Source organism: Podarcis tiliguerta, assembly GCF_965153285.1.
Source record: "Podarcis tiliguerta genome assembly, chromosome: 8".
Lineage (NCBI taxonomy): Eukaryota > Metazoa > Chordata > Lepidosauria > Squamata > Lacertidae > Podarcis > Podarcis tiliguerta.
Window position 1 is genome coordinate 76,965,410 of NC_139541.1, and position 26,756 is coordinate 76,992,165.

General features: G+C 48.1%; 2 protein-coding genes across 5 annotated transcripts in view; both read left to right on the forward strand.

Moving 5' to 3' along the window:
• Positions 1–17,523, forward strand: part of TMEM145 (transmembrane protein 145) — a 39,546-nt gene extending 22,023 nt beyond the window's left edge. For both annotated transcript variants that reach the window (XM_083455413.1, XM_083455414.1), the window contains exons 5-15: positions 2,547–2,648; positions 2,736–2,820; positions 4,644–4,715; positions 5,541–5,609; positions 6,446–6,526; positions 6,849–6,927; positions 9,416–9,509; positions 11,514–11,686; positions 12,382–12,502; positions 13,998–14,198; positions 16,428–17,523. In XM_083455413.1, coding sequence (XP_083311539.1) covers positions 2,547–2,648; positions 2,736–2,820; positions 4,644–4,715; positions 5,541–5,609; positions 6,446–6,526; positions 6,849–6,927; positions 9,416–9,509; positions 11,514–11,686; positions 12,382–12,502; positions 13,998–14,198; positions 16,428–16,649 — 1,299 coding nt within the window. In that variant the 3' untranslated portion in view covers positions 16,650–17,523. The remainder of the gene's footprint in view (positions 1–2,546; positions 2,649–2,735; positions 2,821–4,643; positions 4,716–5,540; positions 5,610–6,445; positions 6,527–6,848; positions 6,928–9,415; positions 9,510–11,513; positions 11,687–12,381; positions 12,503–13,997; positions 14,199–16,427) is intronic.
• A 5,334-nt stretch (positions 17,524–22,857) lies between these two features.
• MEGF8 (multiple EGF like domains 8) overlaps positions 22,858–26,756 on the forward strand; it is a 65,179-nt gene continuing 61,280 nt past the window's right edge. For all 3 annotated transcript variants that reach the window (XM_083454666.1, XM_083454667.1, XM_083454668.1), the window contains exons 1-3: positions 22,858–22,974; positions 24,994–25,257; positions 26,571–26,734. In XM_083454666.1, the coding sequence (XP_083310792.1) occupies positions 25,071–25,257; positions 26,571–26,734 (351 nt within the window). In that variant the 5' untranslated portion in view covers positions 22,858–22,974; positions 24,994–25,070. The remainder of the gene's footprint in view (positions 22,975–24,993; positions 25,258–26,570; positions 26,735–26,756) is intronic.

The following is a 26,756-nucleotide window of genomic DNA, read 5'->3' on the forward strand; positions in this document are numbered from 1 at the left end:
TCTCAGTGTGGAGAAGGACAGAGAAAGCATAAATCTAGGGCTGTGTGCAGACCATTCTAAAACAAAACAAACCGAGTGCCCAGGGAATCCTGATTTATGCAGCAAGGAAAGTTTGATTCAGCAACCTAAATGACTTATGCAATTGGAGCAAATTTGCATGTATCATCTTACTCAGCACATATTTTTCTGCAGTGTGATATGGATTTTTGAATTTCTCTGTTTTTGTTTTATTTTTTAATTAAATTTTCCAACATACATTTATAGTATCCAATCTAAATTTATCGCATATTTTCTCTTTTAGACTTCCTTCAACCTCTCTGACAATCATCCATTATTCAAATTTTTAAATACGCATTTCCTAATTTTATATTGCATTTTATAAACCTCCACACACTTAGTTTTCATCAATACAATAGTCCTCTATCATTTACAGAACTTCTTGAAATCCCACTAGCGTTATTTGCTCATCACATATACATTTCAGATAGTCTGAAAATTTTCCCCAGTCTTCAATGAACTTTTGATCTCGTATATATCTGATCTTTCCTGTTAGTTTGTCCAGTTCAGCATATTCTCTGTTTTGACAAGTTGTGGGACAGACAAAGGCACTGATACCTCTTCTCCAGTTATAGAATATCTTATTTAGACATCTCTCTGGCCTTTGAAATTTATTTCTTTTTTAAATACATTTTTATTGCTTTTTGCATATATTTCCCAAACAGAATGTATCATCTCATCTCATCTTATACATCATTTGGGTATTTTAGCCTAAGATTTCCATCAGCCACGCCTAATGATTTTCAAACCTCTTTTAATCTTACATTTATTGCCCTATTACTTTTAATAGTCAATAACTTATAATCCCTTCTCATAAGTCTTTTCTGTAATATTTCATATAGTTCTCCTTACAAAACTTCTTGTAGTCCTACAAGCCTAGTAAGTTGAGACTTTGAAATTTCAGCCAGTGTTGCCCATGCACAGTTAAACCTCTCTGTGCAGCTGCAGGCTGTTTTTACTCTAACAAGGGCTATGATTCTGGTTTCTTTCTCCACTAAGATGCTTTTCCTCCCCTTCCACAAAATTCACAGCAAACTCACGTACACGGGCAGGGCTTGGGGACCCACAAACCATGGCTGATATTGTTCCATGTGGAATGTAAAGCTCACATTTGCTTCCTGAGCAGGTCTTTGGTTCAGCTACATCAGGGCTGGGGAATTTTCAGGGCTGCATGCCAGAGGCAGGCGGAGCTGGAGGCAAAAGTAGGCTGAGCATCAAATGCAAATGTAACCTTTGTACAGTAGGATAGTTTTTACATGCACTCGAACACCCCTCTTTATCCTCCATCCCAACAAGCAACAGGCATGATCAGAATTCAGTGACACATTCCAGTTAGGCAAAGACCCTTGGGGAAAACAGGGACAGTGAGAGGTTTGTGTGTCCTGGGGAGAAATTTAAGGGCCTGTCTGGGCCTGAGCTACAGGCTCCTATGATATTCCTATAGCGAAAACATCTCCTAATGGACCGGGGTTAATTGAAAAGGAGAAGCTCCTCCTTCAGTTTTACCTGATTGCCATATCACAAGTCTTCTTGCCTGCCCTGTATACCCGAAGGAACATCTCCACCTCTGTCATTTAGCTGGACATTGAGATCCAGCTCCGAGGGCCTTCTGGTGGTTCTCTCACTGTGAGAAGTGAGGTGACAGGGAACCAGGGAGAGGGCCTTCTCAGTAGTGGCGCCCTCCCTGTGGAACGCCCTCCCATCAGATGTCAAACAGATGTCACCTTCAAAGGTAGCCCCTTCGGTTCGTGAGCACTGGTGGTATGTGGCCCTCAAAGGTAGCCCCTTTGAAGGTGACCCAGAAATTGCAATTAATCCAGAATGCGGCAGCTAGACTGGTGACTGGGTGTGGCCGCTGGGAACACATAACACCTGTCCTGAGAGATCTGCATTGGCTCCTAGTACATTTCTGAGCACAATTCAAAGTGTTGGTGCTGACCTTTAAAGCCCTAAACGGCCTCGGTCCTGTATACCTGAAGGAGCGTCTCCACCCCCATCGTTCAGCCCGGACAATGAGATCCAGCGCTGAGCTGCTTCTGGTGGTTCTTTCATTGCGAGAAGTGAAGTCACAGGGAACCAGGCAGAGGGCCTTCTCAGTAGTGGTGCCTGCCCTGTAGAACGCCCATCAGATGTCAAGGAAATAAGCAGCTATCCTATTTTTAAAAGACACCTGAAGGCAGCCCTGTTCAGGGAAGTTTTTAATATTTAAAGCTGTACTGTTTTTAACACTTGATTGGGAGCCGCCCAGAGTGTCTGGGGAAACTCAGCCAGATGGGTGGGGTATAAATAATAAATTATTATTATAAACAGATAAACAACTATTTGACTTTTAGGCGTGGAAACATCTGAAGGCAGCCCTGGGAAGGTTTTAATCTTTAATATTTTATTATGTTTTATATATGCTGGAAGCTGCCCAGAGCGGCTGGGGCAACTCAGCCAGATAGGCAGGGAACAAATAATAAAATTATTCGTGTTATTATTCTTTCCAGTTGGTGACAGAAAATTCGGTGCGGTACTTGAGCTGCGCCAGCGGCAGGAGCTTCCGCTCGGTTCGTGAGCGCTGGTGGTATGTGGCCCTCAGCAAGTGTGGGGTGAGTCTCATAAAGGCTGCCTACTCGGGTTTGTGGATCTCCCTTGGTTCCCTAAGATCAGAATGACTTTTGACTGCTCTCTCACAGGGCGATGGGCTGGAGCTGGAGTATGAGATGATTCTCACCAACGGCAAATCGCTTTGGACGCGGCACTTCTCAGCTGATGAGTTCGGTGAGTTCCCTGCTAGTTCCCGTCAGGTTTGCGAAGTTCAGATTCTGGAAATCTGAATTCCTACAGCACGTTTGCCGAGGCTTGACAGAGAGACAGTGTGTCAGAGTGGTTAGAGTACTGAGCTAGGAACTTAGAGACCAGAGTTTGATTTTGCACGCAGGTACGATCGCCTAAGAATTGATGCTTTTGAATTATGGTGCTGGAGGAGACTCTTGAGAGTCCCATGGACTGCTAGAAGATCAAACCTATCCATTCTTAAGGAAATCAGCCCTGAGTGCTCACTGGAAGGACAGATCGTGAAGCTGAGGCTCCAATACTTTGGCCACCTCATGAGAAGAGAAGACTCCCTGGAAAAGACCCTGATGCTGGGAAAGATGGAGGGCACAAGGAGAAGGGGACGACAGAGTACGAGAAGGTTGGACAGCGTTCTCGAAGCTACAAACATGAAACTGACCAAACTGCGGGTGGCAGTGGAAGACAGGAGTGCCTGGCGTGCTCTGGTCCAGGGGGTCACAAAGAGTCGGACACAACAAAATGACTAAACAACAACACCCCCCCCCAAAAAAATCCTGAGGATTGTAGTTTGTTAAGGATGCTAAGATTTGTAACTTTATGAGGGGTGAATTAGGATTCGTTGGGAAAAAGAGCTGTGCTTTAGATGTCTGGTGACTAAACGACTAAACAACAACAACAATATGAAACAGCATTAGCTTGCGCCTGTCGGGCATCTCTCAGCCTAAACTCCCTGATGTTTAGCAGGTACTCAGGCAGGCAATTCTAGTTCCTCAGCAGCAGCAGCAGCAGCCCTCACACAACAGAGATAACATTGAAGCTCCAGACTGGAGTGGTACAAGGCAATTCCTTTCATCTCGCAGATTCCTTTCATCTGCAAACTTGCCAAGGAACTGATAAGGTTCATTACTGAGTCATATGCAGTTCGACAGGCCACTCTTCTTCCCAGGCTGAGAGGGAAAAGGGTGAAAACAGGTCATTTATTGGGACAGAGTGATTTTCGCAGCTGTTGTTAAAATTGCAAAACAACAAAGCCAGGGACGGAGTGGTGGAGAAATTTATGAAACTACAATAGGATATCAGTTCCGCCCAAGGCATGATGGAGAACGTCAGCAACCGGGAAAAGATAGATAAGAAGAAGAAGAAGAGTTTGGATTTGGTATCCCGCTTTATCACTACCCGAAGGAGTCTCAAAGCGGCTAACATTCTCCTTCCCCCCCCCCCCCCACAACAAACACTCTGTGAGGTGAGTGGGGCTGAGAGACTTCAGAGAAGTGTGACTGGCCCAAGGTCACCCAGCAGCTGCATGTGGAGGAGCGGAGACACGAACCCGGTTCACCAGATTACGAGTCTACCGCTCTTAACCACTACACCACACTGGCTCTCATATAACGTTTTACAAGGACAGAATAATTGCCACACACAGGAAGAACAAGGGTATAGTCTGAGTGCCTCACTTGTAGTTCTGTAAATCATTTAATGCGTCAACACGAATGGAAGTTATTAATATTGCAGTTGTTGTATAAGGGATTATTGTTTTGACCGGAATGCAATTGAAATGAATAAGATTTTGGAACGCAGAAATAAAGAAAACCATCAAACAATCAAATCTAGCACACGGGAGGCTGTGCACCTAAATTATATAATTTGGTATTTGAATGATTGGTATTACCATAGTAATTGTATTATAATTTGGTACTGTTATAATGAAGCTATTATTGGAGTGCAATTGAAAATGAATAAAAATCTTTATAAAAAAATAAGGCAATTCCCAGGTCCGCTGCTGAATCTGTTGTCTCCTTTCTTCTCAGGCATCCTGGAGACAGACATAACTTTCCTGCTTATCTTCATCCTAATCCTCATCATCTCCTGCTACTTTGGCTGTGAGTACCAAAGAGTCCCAGTCCGGATGCAGTTAGGTCAACGCTTCCTGTTTCTCATGCAGTGTGACTTATTTTGGGGGTCCCCAGGCAGGGACGTGAGTGGCGCTGTGGGTTAAACCACAGAGCCTAGGACTTGCTGATCAGAAGGTTGGCGGTTCGAATCCCCATGACGGGGTGAGCTCCCGTTGCTCAGTCCCAGCTCCTGCCAACCTAGCAGTTCGAAAGCATGCCTGTGTAAGTAGATAAGTAGGTACCACTCTGGCGGGAAGGTAAATGGCCTTTCCGTGCACTGCTCTGGTTTGCCAGCAACGGCTTAGTCATGCTGACCATATGACCCGGAAGCTGTACGCCGGTTCCCTTGGCCAATAAAGCGAGATAAGCATCGCAACCCCAGAGTTGGTCACGACTGGACCTAATGGTCAGGGGTCCCTTTACCTTTACTTTTACAGTGCCCAGGCAAATGGGCATCTCTCTGTAGAGAGGCAGGGGGGGAGTAGCTCCTCCAATCGGTGTTGTGATGGAAAGGCTTGACAGTGAGGAGGCGGAGCTTCGGGGTCAGGTGTCTCCAGAGAATAATGGGAGGGAGGGCCTTCGCAGTAATATGGGCCATGGCAGGTTCCCAATAGTACCTACCCCTGGCTCCGGAAGAAGAATTTCTAAGAGAAACCCAATCTCCAATGAGTCTCGGGCAATGAAGTGAGGGAGAGAGGCCTCATTGGTGTGTTCCAGTGGGCAGAGAAAAGCAGCGATACCTTTGCCAACGACCCCCTGCTCTCTGTGTCTCTCTGTCTCCGTGACCCTCTCTGTCTCTTTGTTCCCTCTCAGATCTTTTGAAGGGACGGCAACTTCTCCACACCACTTACAAGATGTTCATGACGGCGGCTGGGGTGGAGGGTGAGTCGTGGGCAGCGAGGGCACATTCTGGGGAGGAAAGCAATCCGCCAAGTTGCTGACAGCATTGGCTGGGCTTTGTTTTTGTTTTCACTTGCTTATTGATTTGGCATTTATTATAGCCCACCCTTTATTGTGTAGTTCCAAAGCTGGTTTTACGTATATAGGGTGCGTTACAATTAAACTGTGTACTGTCTGCTGCTCCCAAAGGCTTAGGGTTGTGCATTCAGGTTCGGAGTTCACTGAAATGGTTTTGGCAGGGAAAAGGGGTGTCAGAAGGGATGGAAGGAAGGGCCAAAAGATGGGGACTGGGATTACATGGCTGATACAGTTGGAGGGGACGCGGGTGGCGCTGTGGGTTAAACCACAGAGCCTAGGACTTGCAGATCAGAAGGTCGGCGGTTCGAATCCCCGCTACAGGGTGAGCTCCTGTTGCTTGGTCCCTGCTCCTGCCAACCTAGCAGTTCAAAGCATGTCAAAGTACAAGTAGATAAATAGGTACCACTCTGGCAGGAAGGTAAACTGCCTTTCCGTGCGCTGCTCTGGTTTGCCAGAAGCGGCTTGGTCATGCTGGCCACATGACCCAGAAACTGTACGCGGCTCTCTCGGCCAATAAAGTGAGATGAGCGCCGCAACCTCAGAGTTGTCCGCGACTGGACCTAATGGTCAGGGGTCCCTTTACCCTTTACCTTTACAGTCAGAGGACAAAGAACAGTTGCCAGGGATCAGGAAAGAGACCCTGCATGGGCAACTGACCCCTCCATCCTCTTTCTGCCTTTGCAATTGCACAACACTTGCCACCTGCTGAATTCCCCTCCCTCCCTTTTTCGTCTTCTCAGTGCTCAGCCTGATGTTCTTCTGCATATATTGGGGCCAGTATGCGAGCGACGGCATTGGAAACGGCAGCCTCAAGATCTTGGGTAGGTACGAAGGGGGAATCTGGAGTGAGCAGGGCCATTTAAAAGTTGCTGTCTTGGATGTTGCTTATCAATTACAGTCCTGCAGCCGTTCAGAAGGGAAACAATGAATGTTGTTGGCCATTCCGTATCGTTCTTTCTAGTATGTATCCTAGTGTGTATCCCTTGCCCCTTCCTCGCTGATCCATTATTTAAAGGCCATATAAAAATCCTGGGCCATTTGGACCATTTTGAGTCTCATATTCAAGAAGAACCCTGTTAATGGCTTGGGCTTAACTCCTTTTCTCCTTCCCTCTTTCTCTATCTCCTTCCTCCCTTCCTGTAGCCAAGCTCCTTTTCTCCGTCAGTTTCCTGATCTTCCTCCTGATGCTTATCCTGCTGGGGAAAGGATTCACTGTCACCAGGTACCAGCATGACTAAAGGGGGACAGACCTCCCAATGAGTCTGGGTGGGATGGGGCTGTATTGCCTAGTGGTGAATAATTGGTGGGAGGGTGTGGGGATCCATAAAGGCTGTGATTGACGGGTGAGTTGCTTCACTTGCAAACACGGATAACTGAGACTCGGTGCCATGTCTTCCAAAAAATGAAAAGCAACTTTGTGAGAGGGTCGTTTGGTGTGGAGAAGCATCCTGCAGGCAAGATGCTTCTAGTCATAGAATTGTAGAATTAGAAGACCATGAAGGTCCAATGCAGGTATCTTTCGCCACACATGGGACTCGAACCCATGACTCCAAGAGCAAGAGTCTTGTGCTCTGCCAACTGAGCTATCCCAGTTTCTATTTGTTCTTGGATCCCAAATTCAGATGCAGTTCAATCACACATTGGCAAACTCCGGGTTTGAAACCTCCGGGTATAGGGTGGTATATAAATTCAATCAACCAACAGACAGACAGACAGACAGACAGACAGGAAGACAAACTCTGGTTGCAAAGTTATAGTGGATTAGGAGGTCTTGCGTTACAAACCCACTTCCCCAAACTACTGGTGGCAGCTGATGGAAAAGTGCATTGGGATAACACTTCTCTGACACAACATTGCCTAACTTCCCAGCAAGCAAACCAGAGGTCCCATTCATTTCATACATTTAAGGTGTCATAATACCACTTTAAGCTAAGAATTCTGGGACCTGTGGTTGGTTAAGGGTGCTGGGCGTTGTTAGGAGACTCCTGTTCTCTTCCCAGAGCTACAGTTCCCAGAGTTCCCTGAGAAGAGGGATTGATGGTTAAATCTCTCTGAGAATTGTAGCCTTGCAAGGGGGATGGAGGCTCTTCTAGCGATCCTCAGCACCCTTAACAAACTACAGCTCCCAGAATTCTTTGGAGGGAGCATGGCTGTTAAAAGTGGTATCAGGGTGCTTTAAATGTACGTTAAATAGCTGGTGTCATCTAATCTCTCTGCAAACAAATCAGGATGAAAGCTCAGTTAAACAGCTTGTCTGCAAGTGCCCCAAAACATTAAAAACAAAATTAAATAGACTGCACCACAGAGTCAGCCGCTAGATTTCTGCAGGCCACACATGCCCCCTACTGGTAAAGCCCTTGAAATGACAAGTTACATTCTGTGTACACACCTCCTGTACGCTCTGCGTTCAAAGTGCTCCTGCTGCGGGTCAGGGAAGTGATGTACACACCATGTTAGCAACAGTGCACAAAGCACATGTATCTTGTCTCATACTTTATTGAGTCTCTCTAGTCCAAGGGTGCCTTGCCCCCCCCCTAAAGGGTCAGAAATGGGGAATCTTCTGTTTGTGCCCACGTCGTGATGTGATGTTCAAAGGGAAGGCAATAGAGGTTGCAATGGGACACAGAGGAAGAGAAGCAAACTATTTTGATGTGCCTTGCCCATTTTGAGCCCAAGGGGTATTTTGAGGCGCAGAGAGGGCAGGACAGGCAGGCCTAAAGCAGTCCAGGCCTGTGACACAAATTAGCATCTGGACAAATTGTGATGCTGGTTGGAGAATCATTGGCATTGCACTTGGCTTATAAGTGACATGGGTTTGTTGACTGGGGGAAGAAAGAGGAATGTTGGAAAACTGAGCAGTCAAAAGATTTGCAGTTGAAACTTTAGGAATGAGAAGAGTACATTTAGTGCGGATAACATTTACAGGGGAGATCAACAACAACAACAACAACAACAAGAAGAAGAACTTATTATTTATAACAACAACAACAACAACAACTTATTATTTATACCCCATCCATCTGACTGGGTTTCCGCCGCCACTCTGGGCAGCTTCTAACAAAAGTTTAAAAGTACATTAGAACATCAGTCATTAAACACTTCCCTAAAGAGGGCTGCCTTCAGGTGTCTTCTAAACGTCAGATAGTTGTTTATTTCTTTAACATTTGATGGGAGGGCGTTCCACAGGGTGGGTGCCATTACCGAGAAGGCCCTCTGCCTGGTTCCCTATAACTTCGCTTCTCACAGTGAGGGAACCGCCAGAAGGCCCTTGGCGCTGGACCTCAGTGTCCGGGCTGAACAATGGGGGTGGAGACACTTCTTCAGGTATATACTGAGCCGAGGCCGTTTAGGGCTTTAAAGGTCAGCACCAACACTTTGAATTGTGCTCGGAAACATACTGGGAGCCAATGTAGGTCTTTCAAGATCGGTGTTATGTGATCTCGGTGGTTGCTCCCAGTCACCAGTCTAGCTGCCGCATTCTGGATTAGTTGTAGTCTCTGCATCACCTTCAAAGGTAGCCCCACATAGAGCGCGTTGCAGTAGTCCAAGTGGGAGATAACTAGAGCATGCACCACTCTGGTGAGACTGTCCGTGGGCAGGTAGGGTCTCAGCCTGCGTACCAGATGGATAAAGGGTATTGGGAGATTTGGGGTGTGGGGTAGTCATTCCTTCTTCCCCCAAATCCTGGCTCATGGCTCCCTGTTTTCCAGGGGTCGGATCAGCCACACCGGCTCTATCAAGCTTTCTGTGTACATGACGCTCTACACTATCACTCATGTCGTGCTCTTCATCTACGAAGCTGAGGTGAGTGTCTGTTTACTCTTGTAGCAGCTTAGATGGAGCCAGTGTGGTGTAGTGGTTAAGAGTGGTGGACTCGTAATCTGGTGAACCGGGTTCGTTTCTTCTCCTCCACCTACAGCTGCTGGGTGACCTTGGGCTAGTCACACTTCTCTGAAGTCTCAAGTGCAATATTAATAACTTCCATTCGTGTTGACGCATTAAATGATTTACAGAACTACAAGTGAGGCACTCAGACTATACCCTTGTTCTTCCTGTGTGTGGCAATAATTCTGTCCTTGTAAAACGTTATATGAGAGCCAGTGTGGTGTCGTGGTTAAGAGCGGTAGACTCGTAATCTGGTGAACCGGGTTCGTGTCTCTGCTCCTCCACATGCAGCTGCTAGGTGACCTTGGGCTAGTCACACTTCTCTGAAGTCTCTCAGCCCCACTCACCTCACAGAGTGTTTGTTGGGGGTGGGGGAGGAGAATGTTAGCCGCTTTGAGACTCCTTAGGGTAGTGAGAAAGCGGGATATCAAATCCAAACTCTTCTTCTTATCTACAGTGGTGCCTCGCAAGACGAAAAGAATCCGTTCTGCGAGTCTCTTCGTCTTGCGGTTTTTTTCGTCTTGCGAAGCAAGACCATTAGCAGATTAGCGCTATTAGTGCTATTAGCGGTTTAGCGGCTATTAGCGGCTATTAAAGGCTTAAGGGATTAGCGGATTAGCTGCTAAAAGGCTATTAGCGGCTTAGATCAGCTGATAAGCGGCTTAGATCAGCTGTTCAGCGGCTTAGCGAACAGCTGTTAAGCGGCTTAGGGGCTTGGGAAAAAGGCTGGGGGGGGGGGGAAAGCCCAGGAATCGCAAGACATTTTCGTCTTGCAAAGCAAGCCCATAGCAAATTCGTTTTGTGAAGCACCTCCAAAACGGAAAACCCTTTCGTCTAGCGGGTTTTCCGTCTTGCGAGGTATTCGTCTTGCGGGGCACCACTGTATTTGAGAACCTCGCTAATCTAGGCCACATCTACACCATGTATTTAAAGCGCTATGATGCCACTTTAAACAGTCATGGCTTCTTCCCCCAAAGGATCCTGGGTGCTGTAGTTTGTTAAACGTGCTGCCCCAATTCCCCTCATAGAGCTATAGTTCCCAGAGTGCTTTAACAGTCAATCCCTCTCCACAGGGACCTCTGGGAATTAGTTGAATACATCCCTCCTGTTACGATATCGTCAGAGGTGTCCACATCCAAACACCTTCCCAAAATAGGTCGCAGGTGTGATGAGAATGACAAGAAGAGTAGGGCTCGGCGATATCTGGTTTTCAACATCAAGATCTATCCCCAGCTAAACATCATGATATACCCATATATAACAATGTCTGAAATAAGGGTGGAGCTACGTTAGAGGCATTGGCTGGCTTCATGGTTTTTCCTGCATCATGATTTTTGCATTGTGGACACACACACACACAGAGAGAGAGAGAGAGAGAGAGAGAGAGAGAGAAAGAGAGAGATAGAGAGAGAGAGAGATAGAGATTAGCAATACAGTGGTACCTCTGGTTGAGAACCGGATCCATTCCAGAGGCCCATTCGCAACATGAAAAGCCCGCAACCTGAAGCGCCGTATCTGCGCAGGTGCGCGGTGTGATTTGGCACTTGTGCGCATCCGCAAAGCGCGATTTAGCGCTATTGCACATGCAGCGAAACCCGGAAGTAACCCTTTCCGGTACTTCTGGGTCGCCGCGGGACGCAACCTGAAAAAACGTAACATGAAGCAAATGTAACATGAGGTATGACTATATCACTATATTGGCAGGTCAAAAATTACGAAACCGATATCACAATACGGACTTCAAACCGGTTTCGGATGATGTATTGATATCTCGCCCAGGCCTAGAGAAGAGGGCGTTGCAAGCCTCCGTGTGCTTAGAGGCGTGTGGTTCATGTCCCCAGCTGTGAATTTTGTTGCGGCTTGTTCAACTCTAGCAATCGCATCTCCCAACCACTCAACCGCTTCCTTCCTTTTCGGCCCCAGTTCTTTGATCAAGCACAGGTGCTGTACACTTACGAGTCGCCAGCTGGATACGGCCTGATCGCCTTGCAGTTTGTGGCTTACATCTGGTTCTGCTACGCCATCCTGATCACTCTCAAGCAGTTCCCAGAGAAACAGCCCTTCTATGTGCCATTTTTTGCCGCTTACACCCTCTGGTGAGTGAATGTGGAGGACGTTAAGGAGGAAGGAATCTAACTTGGGGGAGGGGCTGGACCTCCTTTTACACCCAAGGGCCACTTCCCCTTTTGGACAACGTTCCAATGGCCACCTGCTATTGGTGGGTGGGGTCAGAGACAAAAGAGGGAGGAGCAATAGATGGAAATTTTACATTTCTACATTTGGCTAGTTCCTAAATACACTCACAACACCCATCTCTTATCTTGTGCCCAGACGAACAAGAGGCATTATTGGAGTTCATGGGAACATTCTAGGCAGGCAAAGACACTCAGGGCAGGGACAGTGAGGGGTGTGGCCAGGGAAGAGTTCAGAGGGCCACATAAAGAGGCCTCGAGGGCCAGATTCAACCCCTGGGTTTGAAGTTCCCCACCCCGGTCTAAGGGAATGTAACTGATCACCCCGAATGTTCCCTCACTCTCAGCTGGCCAAAGTCAGCACAGATGTTTGCCCTTCGTCCAATGAGTGGGCCGGCCATGCTAGATAGGTGAGATTTGAAGAAGGAAGACAAGGGGGTATGCTGGGCACAATGCAAATGTCTGGCACAACAGAGGCTGCTTTTCCAAGGGGTAAGAAAAGCTCTGCAGAAGCTACAATTAAACAGAGTATTGTTGGAGGTAGCAGGGAGAAAATGTGTGGGGAGCACGTCCTGAGCAGCCCTCTTTGTCTCTCGCAGGTTCTTTGCTGTCCCAGTCACTGCGCTCATTGCCAACTTTGGCATCCCCAAGTGGGCACGGGAGAAGATAGTCAACGGGATCCAGTTGGGCATCCACCTTTATGCCCATGCCGTATTTCTGGTAAGAAACTGCCAGCAGCCTAGAGGATTCCCCCATTATCCTAGGTAAAGGTAAAGGGACCCCTGACCATTAGGTCCAGTCGTGACCGACTCTGGGGTTGCAGCGCTCATCTTGCTTTATTGGCCGAGGGAGCCGGCATACAGCTTCCGGGTCATGTGGCCAGCATGACAAAGCCACTTCTGGCGAACCAGAGCAGCACACGGAAACGCCGTTTACCTTCCCGCTGGAGCGGTACCTATTTATCTAATTGCACTTTGACGTGCTTTCGAACTGCTAGGTGGGCAGGAGCAGGGACCGAACAACGGGAGCTCACCCTGTCGCGGGGATTCGAACCGCCGAGCTTCTGATCGGCAAGTCCTAGGCTCTGTGGTTTAACCCACAGCGCCACCCATTATCCTGGCAGCCACTAAACTCTTGGGGCCAAACGACGCATTAAGACACCATTGACCGGGTCTCCTGACTCCTTACTTTGATATACTGAAATGCAATCTGGGGGTGAATCTGATCCTGTTCTGTGAGATCTTTTTTTCAATTGAAGCCACCCCCTGCAAGCTGATTTGCTGCCTGCAGATGGAAAAATACAGGGACCCGCCCCTCATACATTTTTCTCCGTGGTTCGGTGCAAGAAAAGATCACACTTGCAGGCCTCTTGGTTTGCATTGATGCGTTCTGTTTTTGTGTGTTTGTTTTAGGTTCAGAAACCAGTTGTAGCTCCCTTGCATAACATGCACCCACGATATCTACTAGTACAGCCTTTGCCAGGTTGGTGCCCTCCGGACCTTTTGGACTACAACTCCCATCACTCCCAGCCAATATGGCCAACCGCCAGGGATGATGGGAGCTGGAGTCTAACAACCTCTGGAGCGTGCCCACGGGTTCCCCATCCCTGTTCTGATAGCATCAGCAGTCCGTTCTGCCTTCTGTTATAGAATGCTTCCATTTAGGGGTCAATTCTTGATGGAGCCTCTTTCATGGACCAGTTTTTTGGAGGTGTCCTCCTACATTAAGTGTGGGTGGAGATGGAGATGAGTATCCCTGCTGAACTCTACCTCTCAGCTACTCATAATGTATCTACAAGTGTGAGGATTAGAAGTTTGCTTCTCTCTCTCTTTTTTAAAAGGGAGCAATGCTAGAGAAATTAAGAGAGGAAGCAGACGTGTTTTGCCCAGAGCAGGCGTGTCCAACTCCTATGAGACTGTGATCTACTCCCAGTATAAAAAAACTGGAAGTGATCAACCCATTGTCATTGGATGGAGGAGGAGCGTACATGGGGTGGGTGGATTGCCCAGAGTTCTTCAGTTTTTATTTGTTAACTTTCGGTAAACCTTATTTAATCCCATGATCGATAAGGGTCCCACGATCTACCAGGATCAGCTGGGGATCTACCGGTAGATCACAATCTACTGGTTGGACATTAAGGGCCTAGAGGAAATGCATGCAGTTGAGCTTGCGGGTCCATCCAGGCCTTGGTCCTCCGCTCTCGTTGCTTCCTCAGATCATGACCCGGCCCTCGGCAGCCAATAAGAACTTCCCGTACCACGTGCGGACATCGCAGATCGGGATTGTGGAGGAGGTGGCGTCCGGGGCCAAGTTCCCGCACCACGTCTACGGCAACGTGACGTTCATCAGCGACTCGGTACCCAACTTCACGGAACTCTTTTCCATCCCACAGAGTACCGGGAGCAGCTCAAGCAACGTGAGTGCTAAGGAGGGTCCCCACTTCCTAACCTTCCCTTGGTCTCTCCGGTTTTCCCTTCCAGCGCTTCTGCTAATGTCCTCCATGGAATCACTGGAAGAGGAAGCATCTCCCCTGTGACATAGCTGTCAACCTTCCCCTTTTTTGCGGGAAATTCCCTTATTCCAGCGCCGTTTCCTGCTGCTTCCCGCTGCTATCCCGGATTGTTAGATATCCCATAGACTGTCCCCGGGACAGGTGAGGCTGCTGATCCCTTATTTTCGAGGCTGCCGATCCCTTATTTTCATATCTGAAAGTTGACAGCTATGCCCCTCTGCATGGCAGCTGGATTCTGGAGGCAGAGGTCACTCAGTCTCCCTAGAAACCCACCCACTCCTTTGGGAAGTGCAGGCTCTGCGTCCCTGGGCTCTGCACATTGCTCTTATATCCCACACTGCTTTTTTCCTCCAAGGAGCCCAGGGAAAGTGCATGGATTTCCCCCTCCTCTTTGAATCCCCACAACCACCCATCTGGTGAGGGGCTCCAGGAAGGTTCTCCTGCTGTTTTCTCCTCTACAGGCCCCTGCCCAGCTGGGGCACCAGGCCTCGGGCAAAGAAGCCTGTCTCGCTGCACAAGAAATCCCAAGCTTGCCACCTGATGGAGCAGCCTCCCTGTTGCCTCTGCTTCAAAGCATTTTGCCCCCAGTTACAGCCCCCAAATTTCCCATCAGATGATGGTCCTAAAATCCTGCCCACCCTACTTCACAGCCTTAAACTACCTGGCCTCCGTACTTCCTCCATGCACCTGGTTTACAAAGGCTTCCAGCTGACAGATTTGTGGGTTGCTACCAAGCAGGCAGATCAGGTTTACTCCCTTCCTCGAGGTCTGTGCTACTCATGAACCGCCATGCTGAGTGCAGCTCCCCAGCTGTGCATTGTGGCTGGCCAAGAACTTGCCCATCCTGATTCTCCCCCCCCCCTTATTTGCTGTACCAGAGAAGTGGCGAAAAAACAGGAGGCTTCTAAATCTCACCGTGGGCTGCTTTGTGTGGCTTGGGTGCATTTGTGAGTTGCTGTACAGTTAAGGAAGGGAGAGGAATTGGATTGTTTTTGCACGTAACGGCGAATTTATCGAATTCTCACTCTCACGCCACAGTACACAAACATAAATGCAGCCATTCTTCAAAATCCACACATCTCCTAATTCTGCAGTGCTGTTCTCCAGCCACGTAGCATATCTAAAAATGTGTACTACTGTAATGCATACATAAAAATGCAACTACAGTGGTACCTCTGGTTGTGAACGGGATCCATTCCGGAGCCCCGTTCGCAACCTGAAAACGCAACGCACGCGTGCGTGGGTCGTGATTCACCGCTTCTGTGCATGATGTCATTTTGCGCGTCTGTGCATGTGCGAGCGGCAAAACCTGGAAGTAACCCTTTCCGGTACTTCTGGGTCGCTGCGGGACGCAACCTGAAAAGATGTAACCTGAACCGAACGTAACAAGAGGTATGACTGTATTTAGGAGGGGAAATACAAGAAGACATTATATTAGGGGGAATTGTTTTGCCAAAAATGAGTAAGTAAAGGTAAAGGTACCCCTGCCCGTATGGGCCAGTCTTGACAGACTCTAGGGTTGTGCGCCCATCTCACTCAAGAGGCCGAGGGCCAGTGCTGTCCGAAGACACTTCCGGGTCACGTGGCCAGCGTGACATCACTGCTCTGGCGAGCCAGAGCCGCACACGGAAACGCCGTTTACCTTCCCGCTAGTAAGCGGTCCCTATTTATCTACTTGCACCCAGGAGTGCTTTTGAACTGCTAGGTTGGCAGGCACTGGGACCGAACAGCGGGAATGCACCCCGCCACGGGGATTCGAACCGCCGACCTTACGATCAGCAAGCCCTAGGCACTGAGGCTTTAACCCACAGCGCCACCCGTGTCTATTGTATATTGGAAGAAATTCAAACTAATATGCGGATGAATTTTCAGGAGTACATATATATATATATATATATATATGCACAAACTGATGTGGAAATGATGAGAGGTGAACTTCAGATGAGAAAACTGAGAAATCAGAATCAACTTGTTTGCCAATCCCTTTGCATGTGCCTGCGCTAAGTCTTGTAAACCCTGAATCCCTCCTTGCCCTCGTGATTCAGTTGCTTCTGGTTTGTTCGGGGTCCTTTATTTCTGTTGTCCGCCCCTGTCCGCTCTCACATGGCTCTCCTTCTGCCTTTTCCCATCCAGCCCCGCAAACAGGTGGAGGAGACGTCATCCGCCGACCGTAACCTGACCCCCAGCTGCGTGGTCACCACCTCGGAGCTCAGCGGTGCCCCTGTGCTGTTGAAACCGTCCCTGGGGGGCGAGAGCCAACCGCCCCCCTATCAGCTCCATGCGCCCCAACTCCACCAGCACAATGGCTACACTGAGTATTTTAGCATGCACACGACGGGTGCCCGGCCCGTCTAGGCTTCTCCTTGACTGTCCTGATCCTTTGTGGCTTCCTCCGCTTCCTTTCTCAACATTTTTCTGGGTGGGGGGGGCCCTGCCTCAACCCCCAACCCCGGTTTCTCCTCTGGGCCCCCTCCTCCACGCTCCATCTTCTATTCCAATTTGTGTCCTACCATAGCAGAGGGCTATTTTATCCTGTTTCCCTGGAATGCCAGAGTTTAGTGAGAGTACGGGGACACTAGATGCTTGGCATGGGGTAGAATTGGGGTTCCCCCCACTCCCCCCATCTTCCTGCCCCCCCCCCACTCGGTACAACAGAGGGGGAGTGACTCCCCTCCTCGCCTAATTAATTGCCTAAAAGACATCTATCTGTACGATACATCCCTGTCCTTCCCCAAGCTATGGTTGTACGCTGCCTGCCACTGGGGGAAGCCAGGAACTGGATTAACGTGACCAGCGCGTGATTTTCTTCCACCCCTATTTCTCTCAGAGCGACGGGCCAATCTCTGGCTGCCTTCTTCCCTGTAGACAGTTTGACCCCAAAGGGAGGTCACCATAGCCTTCTCACAGCCGCCATTGTGGTTGAACGACTCTCCTGCCTGGATACAGATGGGAGGGATTGCAGACATCCCGGCTCAGGCTGGCCTTGTAACAATGTTCTCCAGTATTATTGCTCCCTTCCGACGCTTCCCTTTTCCTGCTACTGTACAGTGGTAGCAGGCATTCCCTTTTTCCCCGTTTCCTTGACACCCCACCCCCCGGGTGGCGGTCTTTGCCCTCCTCCCCTTCCCCGTGACGGTGCTGTGGGTTCTGCTCCCTGATGACGGTGAATTTCTGAAATCCACCAGAGTGGGCTTTTTTTGCCAAAATAAAGAGGATTCTTGTGTTTTTATCTCACTGTGAAGGCATGTGGCTCTTTTGGGGGAAACAGGTGGCCACGAAAGGAGGAAGAGGAAACTGGGCATGGAAGACTTTAATCATTGCCGTGTATACAAAAAGGCTGGTGGTCACATTAAACTCTTTGCTCTCTCAGGACACATCTGCAGTACTGCCAGTCCCAAACATGTTTTTTTGAAGTGGCACGGCTTCTGAAGAAGGAACCCTAGGAACTCGAGCTCTTTGAAAGGATTGGGGAATACAGTTCATGTTGGTTTAAAGTAGGTTGGAATTTGTGGCTTAGATATGCTGTTTAGACTGCATCTACAGCGCTTTTTTCATCGTGGGGCAGCTAACTTTGGAACTAGGTTGTGGAAACAAACTATACCTTAAAGTACGCCTGATGCACCTTTTCTCCCTTGAAGATACCTGGGCACTGTAGTCTGTTAAGGATTGCTAAAGATTGTAACTCTCTGAGAAGTAAACTAGAGTGCCCAAAATTTGTTGAGGGAAAGAAGGTGCTTCGAAGGTGCTTTAAAGATACAGCGCATTCACAACATATCCCTTGTAGCTGATCCTTCAACAAGAACAGATTCTGCTTATCCCCGTGCTGTGAAAGGCTTCTGCATATCAAGCTGCTTTTAAAGATGCATGAGCAGCCAAACTATTTTTTTCCTGGTCGGCTGGCAACTGTATATGATTCATAGCTATGCCTAGTGGGAGACAGGGATAGGATGTATTTAACTCTTTTCTTCAGGGTTCCCTCAAAATTCAACACAACAATCTTTCTCTTTCTTTCTTTGGCGATCACTCGTAGCCGATTGTCTTCCATAAACACGTTTTTAACAATGAGTCCGTAAGTGACTGTGGAGGCCTATTCTGGAACCACACATCCTTCCACAGTAACCTTCCACTGATGGCCAGTTCCACATTTGCTTATTTTTCTCTGCCCTTGGTTGCAACAATGTCCATGATTGTATGAAGGTTCCTCCACACCCTGTATTTATGGCTGGGCAAACATTGCCATCCCAAAGTGGCTTGACCACCATCTAATCTCCATGGTGTTAGCTTCATCCTTCCGCTTCATTATGAGCAAAATCTAACACAGGCTGGGGTGGGGGGGAGTTAAGAGACCTACCAAGCTGAACACATCCTGCCAACCACTAGTGATGGTTCCACCAGAAGCACTTGTCTGTGAAACCTCCTCCTCTTTGGGGTGACTTTCCAGGCTGACAAAATGCAGGGAGTGGTGCGTCAAGAAGGACACTGACAAACTGGAACGTGTCCAGAGGAGGGTAACCAAAACGGTCAAAGGCCTGGAAACGATGCCTTATGAGGAACGGCTAAGGGAGCTCGGCATGTTTAGCCTGGAGAAGAGGAGGTTAAAGGGTGATATGATAGCCATGTTCAAATATATAAAAGGATGTCATATAGAGGAGGGAGAAAGGTTGTTTTCTGCTGCTCCAGAGAAGCGGACACAGAGCAATGGATCCAAACTACAAGAAAGAAGATTCCACCTAAACATTAGGAAGAACTTCCTGACAGTAAGAGCTGTTCGACAGTGGAATTTGCTGCCAAGGAGTGTGGTGGAGTCTCCTTCTTTGGAGGTCTTTAAGCAGAGGCTTGACAACCATATGTCAGGAGTGCTCTGATGGTGTTTCCTGCTTGGCAGGGGGTTGGACTCGATGGCCCTTGTGGTCTATTCCAACTCTATGATGAATCACTTGGGTGGCAGCCACTGTATGTGACTGGTGACCTTCATTCATCTTGGTGAGTCACAATGGTGTGGATCTCTGTTGAGTGAAACGGGAACTGACTTGTCTGTTTTGACTGTCGGACCCATCTTCCTCAGAAAATGCAATGGCGCCCAATGCTTTCGTGGCGCGGTGCTGAGTCATTCCGCTTCTCCCGGCTACAGCAGAGTTTCTTCAGCAGCAGTGTGCCTGTGTGTAAGGATTTATCAGCACTGCAGTAAAACTCTCATACACAGCTTCTTCTGTTCTACGAAGCTTTAATGTACAGCCGCAAAACAATAAATCAGCCATGAGAGAGCAACGATATGTTGTCTCTCCTTTGCAGCCAAAACAGAAAGTAAAAGTAAGTTCACATTCCTATGTGAAACACACCCAGGACAGGACGTCATTTCCCTTGAGCTATTAACCTAGTAAGCTCTGGGACTCCTCACAATCTCAAGTGTGACTGTGCTTGTCCCAATTCTTGTGAGTGCCTCCTCTTGGGTGTGGAAGATGCAGAAGAAGCCAGATTCCTGCAGATAGCACACATAGTTTCCGTCATTCTTGTTGAAAATGCATTGAAGCATCCAGGTCTAGAGCAAAATCCATGCTTGCAACTGAACAGCATCTTGAACAGGAGGCAGTTACCACTGCTGTTGGCAAATCTGTTGTTGGGGAAATCCCCTGGGAGCTGATTTGCAGCAATAAATAGAAATGTATCTGTTGAGACTTGGGCACAAATAGCTCCCCTTCTCAAGTTGAGCTCCTTTTTATTGCATCTGTTTGATTCGTTATCCACACTTGGATTCTCGCAACTTTTGTCAAGCACTGTGCTTGTGGGTTGAATGTTGCAGGGAGCTCTGCAGTGATTGCATGAAGGTAAGGTATGGTCCTCTTAGTGGTACAACTCATGTTTTGCTTGTAGAAGATCTTCACCTAGAAAGATCTTGAGTAGTTGAGGTGGAAATGGCTCAACTACTATCTGGATATTTGAAAGGTTTCTTCCAGTAACAATTCTGTGATAGGTTGACCAGGGTTCTGACTTGGTGTAAGTCAGATTTGTATGTTCTTTCATAGTTGAGTGGGATGGGGGTGAAAAGCATTGGGAGGGTTGAGTAGCAGAGAGTTTGCTTGTTATATCCCTGCAGTTTATACTGACTTGGATAGCAGAGGAATAGTTTTAATGTTGTGGTAGCCAACGTCTGAAGAGTACCATATTTGTAATGAGTGCACTGCACATGACTAGCAGTGAATTCCTGAGTCAACACCTCATAGACAAAGGATGGTGAATGGAAACATATTTTTAAAATATTATTCGTATATAAATATGAAACAACAATAATAACAAAACAGATACCAAGAGACAGCTTATATAATTGTCAATAAGAATGGCTAAATAGAGAAAACAGTCATTCCTAGGAGAAGGCATTTTGCAACAGATGTTCCAATACTGGACAATGGATTCTCGCCTTTTTACCTTTCAGAGTTACTCCGTTCCATATATGTGCCAAGCCCATCAGCTTGTCCGTTGCATTAATCAACCATACAGTTTTTCTTGTGATGGGTGGAGACACCTGTTCAAAATAAAGGGTTGTTGTTTCCTCTATTTCCAAAAATAAGTATCCTCACATTCCTGAATTCCTGGAGGGCATTCAGAAGCATAACAACCCACAAGCCTGTTAATATCAGTCTATTTCATTCAGCCATTAATAAATAGCAGTACAATGACCAATAACTAACAATACATTTGTGGATCAACAGTCTAGCGCAAGAGTGCATTGCTGAACTACAACTCCCAACCATCTCTGGCTATTGGCCATGCTTGCTGGGGCTGTTGGGAGTTGTAGCTCAGCAACATCCAGGGGGCGAAAGGTTCCCTTCTCATGGTTTGGCACCGTACACACACACACACACACACGCTCATGTGGGCATTCAATCTGGATGTGAACATAGATCACAAAAAAATAATTTTGCACATGTTCATGTCCCATTTTTGCATTGGTAGTGTGGGATGCACAATCTTTGAGGAGAGAGAGAGGCATTCTTGGTAAGCTCCTTCCAACCGAAGGATTAGCAAATATTGTGTCCCGCTGCCCCTATCTGTTTGGTAGGGTGGGTGGGTGGGTTTCTCCATCCCTTCAACGTAGGCTTTGGGAGGGGCCTCCTCACCGCCTTCGCAGAAGTCTGTGCTGGCGTCTGTGCGTCTGCCACGGCCCTCGCGGCTTCTGATCCCCCTTGGGGATCTTCCCCCTACAGTATGGCCAAACTTGGCCCTCCAGCTGTTTTGGGACTACAACTCCCACCATCCCTAGCTAACAGGACCAGTGGTCAGGGATGATGGGAATTGTAGTCCCAAAACAGCTGGAGGGCCAAGTTTGGCCATGCCTTTGTTAACAGAGAAATCCGAGGGCTCCATTGGACAAAAAGCAAAGACACCAACCAGGACAATTAGAGCAGAACAGCAGCCAGTAGGCTTGGTCTTTATTGAGACTGTTGCAACAGGACTCCAACTCACCACAGGATGAAGCAAGATGGAAGCCCTGAACAAAAGAAGACCCCAACTTTTATTAGCTACTAATCCCTCATGCTAAGACTACATCATAACTACATCATTGACACATCACAAAGAGGAGGGGTTCAGGGAGGAGTTGTGGTGGTAATCTGAGTGTCTTGTCACCTGTCCCGTTCCTCCTTCCTCTCTCCCCATAATTACATTCCTGAGGACAAAGAGGAGTTCACTGTTTCCTGCCCCCAGAGGGAAGGGCTGGTCACTGTCCTTTGTTTCAGTCCGTACTGAATCCACATCCATATGCAGGTGCTTTGTGAGTGTAATGATTTTCTGTCTAGGACCATCAAGGTTGGCATGCTAACTGGGTAGGGCTCCCTGCGGACGTGTTGGCTGCCTTGTGTCAAGTCTCTCCCCTTTGGTAGTCCTTCCTTCATGGTGTAAAATAAAAGTGGAACGGTACAGATCCCATGTACGGGTGATTTCCTATGAATTTATAACAGAAGCGTCGTATGCTGTGAGTGTGTCGAGTTGGTACAAACTGAATGATTGGGGAGGGGGTTTCCTGCAACACCTTTCGCCTACGCTGTCCACGCGCTAAATAATGAGCTTCACAAGCCTTTGCGGGTGCGTGTGAAAAACCTACAAAACCCACCCCCTCTACCCAAATTCAGGACAACGGCACTCTGCTCGTGCTCCCCACCCCAAATTCAGGAGAACGGCACTCTGCACATGCTTGGTGCTGCTGCTCTCGGAAGACAGAGCTGCCTGAATCTAACAACAGCAGCAATCCCAACTCGCTATTTTCATTGTAAACGGTATTTTTTTCATTATTAAAAACAACTATTATAAAAATAACAATTATTAATCACTACACATAATCAAATGAGCGGGTGTATTAAATTTCATGGTAATAAACATCCCGCCTCTGGTCCCTCCGGTTGTCATGACAACGGTCCTCGGCGGCCTCTACACACTCACACCGGCCTAGAACTTGCCGCTCTAGCCTCTCGCTTCACCCTGCGGCCTCTATGGTTCTTCAATCGCCCGTTGCCTTTCCATAGAAATCAGGGAACGTCCGCGTTCCGGTTCCCCTCTATCCCTCTCCTCCATTCTCTATGCGCCGCGCTCCTCCCGCGGGCCGCTCTGGCCCCGTCGTCTCGCTGCGCCTCATCGGTCCCGGGCTGAGCCTCTCTATGGGCCGCGGGGGCAGCGGAGTCGGCGGCAGGTGGGTCTTCGCGTGGGGGGGGGGCTCTTCTCTTTCCCCGCATTCCCCCCTCATTGCACGCCTCCGCATGCCCCCCCCCTTTGTAGGCCCCCCTAATAGACCTCACCTGATAGAAACCCCCCCCCCTTGACCCTCACCTTCCTCCTCCAGAGAGTCCACTGGCTGCAAAGGCACCCGTTTGCAGGATTTATCCCTTTCCCGGCCCCCACGTTCGCCCCACTCATCATTTGTTATTGTTATTATTAATTATGTATACCGCCCTGAGATTTACTGGTGAAGGGTGACAGTATAGAAATACAAGATAAAATAACCACGAAATTCACAATAAAAGGAAAGACAAAACAAAAACAATAAACCTTCTCCTCTCCCACAAACACACGTCGCCTCCTGGACTGTCCTCACGAATCTCCCTTTCAATATATATACACACAGTGTAGGCGCATTTATGTTGCATGCTGCAGCCCCTTTGAGCATCTCTAAGGTATGATTCTCACAACCCCAAAGACTTAGCAGGGACTCCCCCCCCCCCCACTTTAGGGTCTCCTCCTTTTCAAGGACCTGTAACCTGTAAGTAATGCTTAAAAGGAAAAAGGGGGGGGGGGGGAAATCCTGCTCTGGACCTAAGTTTCCTCCTAGGAAACTTGTTTTGATTCCCCAGCTGGGACCAGTTCCAGGGAATTTCTTCCCTTCTGTGTATGGGTTTCTCTTCCTTTTCCCATAAAGCCTTTTTTCGGGGTGGGTGGGGGATACTAAACACACATGTGACACGTATACAGTGCTTTTTTCTAAAAATATATATGTTTAGGGGTACTGTCATTTTGACGCAAGAAAATCACCATTTTATAATTCAAATCGGGGGAAATATATACAGTAAATGGACAGAAGTACAAAGAGTCACAAAATGTTTAGGGGTTTACGTACCCCTGCGTCCCCCCCAGAAAAACAGCACTGCATGTACACACCCGGTTTGCTTTACGGGGAGTGGGTTTGTTATTGGTGTAAGGCAGCCTTCGCCAAGCCGGTGCCCTCCGTGGGAGTTGTCCGAAACATCTGGAGGGCACCTGCTTGGCAATGGCTGCTTTAAGGTCTGAAATTTAAGCTGCTTGTGAGAAAGGATTGGAAAGCCCTGACTGCAGTTTGGAGGCACAGTCCCCTTTACACCACATCTTTCTTTATTCTGTCTACATCCTGTCCTGTCCTATACCTATTACTCGAATTCAGCATTTGTAACAAGTTGTGGATCTGAGCCCTGTCTATGTTCCGGGAATGGGAAGTTTGTCAAAAGTTACCGTATTTTTTGCTCTATAAGACTCACTTTTTCCTTCCTAAAAAGTAAGGGGAAATGTGTGTGCGTCTTATGGAGCGAATGCAGGCTGCGCAGCTATCCCAGAAGCCAGAACAGCAAGAGGGATTGCTGCTTTCACTGCGCAGCCATCCCTCTTGCTGTTCCGGCTTCTGAGATTCAGAATATATTTTTTCTTGTTTTCCTCCTCCAAAAACTAGGTGCATCTTGTGGTCTGGTGCGTCTTATAGAGCAAAAAATACGGTACCTTTCGCTGACTTGGTGCCTTCCAGATGCTGGAGCTGGGGCTGATGGGAGTTGTAGTCCAAAAAACATCTGGAGAGAAATGGGTTGGTGAAGGCTGTTCTATTGTGCTAAACAACTCCTTGCCTTTCTCCTTGTGCCCCAAAATCTCTCTGGGCCATCTTGGCTGTTCCACTGCCCTCAAAAGCTTTGGTGGGATGGCGGTTCGGGAGAGGGCGTTTTCTCCAGCAGCCCCTAAGTTGTGGAACTCCCCACAGAGATGCACCTGACACCCAGTCAGATGGGCAGGGTATAAATAATACAATTATATTTATTTTTATTATTATTTTGGCACTCGAGATGTATGTTTTTAGGATGCACCTAATTTTTTGTGATTTTAAGTTGCAACGGGCAGTGCGGATGATGGCGATGATGAAAATGAAAATAAACAGTATACTCTGCCTGACCTCCGAAGTTCTTCTCTGCTCTTTCAGGCTGGATTATGGCATTCCCCTCACCTTTTGGACTGTGCTGAGCAGCCTCCGAATTGTGGGGAGATCCAAACCCCATCATGGACTCCTTATTGGACGGCTGCCTGAGGTTGCTGGTAACGCTGCTTTTAGCCCTGTGTGGGATCCGCTGGGCCAGCGGTGGCGACTGTAAGGGGCACCGCCAAGTCCTGCGCAGTGCGTCAGGCTATGTGACGGACGGGCCGGGCAACTATTCTGTCAACGGCAACTGCGAGTGGCTAGTGGAAGGTAGGAATTTGGGGAGGCTTATTTATTTATTATTGGAAGTATATAAATCTACCTCCTTTATCCGAAAGTCCTATGGTGGCTGTCTGCAACAACCTAAACTAAAAATAAAAAGTAGGATAGAACAGAGACTTTAATTACAAACAAAACCAGCAACCAAAGTCCTGGACCCTGAGATCATCTTCTGAGGCCCTTCTTCTTGTGCCTCCACGAGAGCCTGGAGGGTAGCAACATGAGAACAGGGACTTTTCTGCAGTGGCTCCTCGTTTGTGGAATGCTCTCCCCAGGGAGGTTTGCCTGGCGCCTTCATTGAACACCATTAGGCACCAGGCAAAAACATTCCTCTTCAACTAGGCCTTTAGCTGATTAATATTCTATAGCCTTTTAAATGTGTCTGTGGGAAGAAGGGGTTTTTATTTTGCTGTTTTGTTTTACTTACAGTGGTACCTCTGGATGCGAACGGGATCCGTTCCGGAGCCCCGTTCACATCCTGAAGTGAACGCAACCCGCGTGTGCGCGGGTCGCGATTCGCTGCTTCCACGTATGCGCGTGATGTCATTTTGAGAGTCTGCACATGCGCGAGCGGCGAAACCCAGAAGTAACACGTTTCATTACTTCCGGGTCGCCACGGAGCGTAACCTGAGAACGCTCAACCTGAAGCATATTTAACCCGAGGTATGACTGTATTTACTTGTTTTTATCTTGCATTTTATTCAGTGAACTTCCTTGAGATTTTACAATGAAGAGTGGCATATAAATCTAATAACTAAATAAAGATAATAATAAAAAAAGTTTCCCCCACCCATTTGTTTCTACCTTTAAATATAAATCAGCCGGTTAATGATACATTTGAGAAGTCCTGCGAAATATATCAGTCGTGTGATCTGAAGAAGGGTGATGGTGGAGTTCTGTGCCTCCCAGCAGTTACATGGTGCACAGAAATCCTGCAAGTGCCCACCTTTCCTGCTGCAGAAATGGGAATGGCCCCTTCTTGAATGCCTGCCTATCACACAGCTGTTGGCGGTGCAGAACCTTGTTCCCATAGAGGTGAAAGAGGAAGTGAGAAAGAGCGCCCTTCCTCAAACTTCCTCCTTCAGTTCTGTGCACTTTTCACAGGACAAAGGGTGACCCCACTCAGTGCCTCTTGGACCAAGGGGGCTAAGAAGCTTAGTGGGCTCTAGGGGAAGACCCTCCAGGGCTCATGGGAACCATGTTGGTACCCCCTGCCTTACAGGAGTCAGGAAATGATGAAAGCCCATTCTTGGTCCTGTGCCTGGTATTCTAACCCTCCCGCCCCACTTTTCCACCCTGTTCAGCTCCCAGCAGCAGCTACCGCATCCTCTTGACGTTCATGTTCATGGACACTGAATGCACCTATGACTACCTGTTCATCTACGATGGAGATTCTCCCAGCAGCCCTTTGCTGGCCAGCCTCAGCGGCAGCACCCTGCCCCCCACCATTGAGGCCACCTCTGGCAAGGTACTGACCCCGGAGGTTGGAT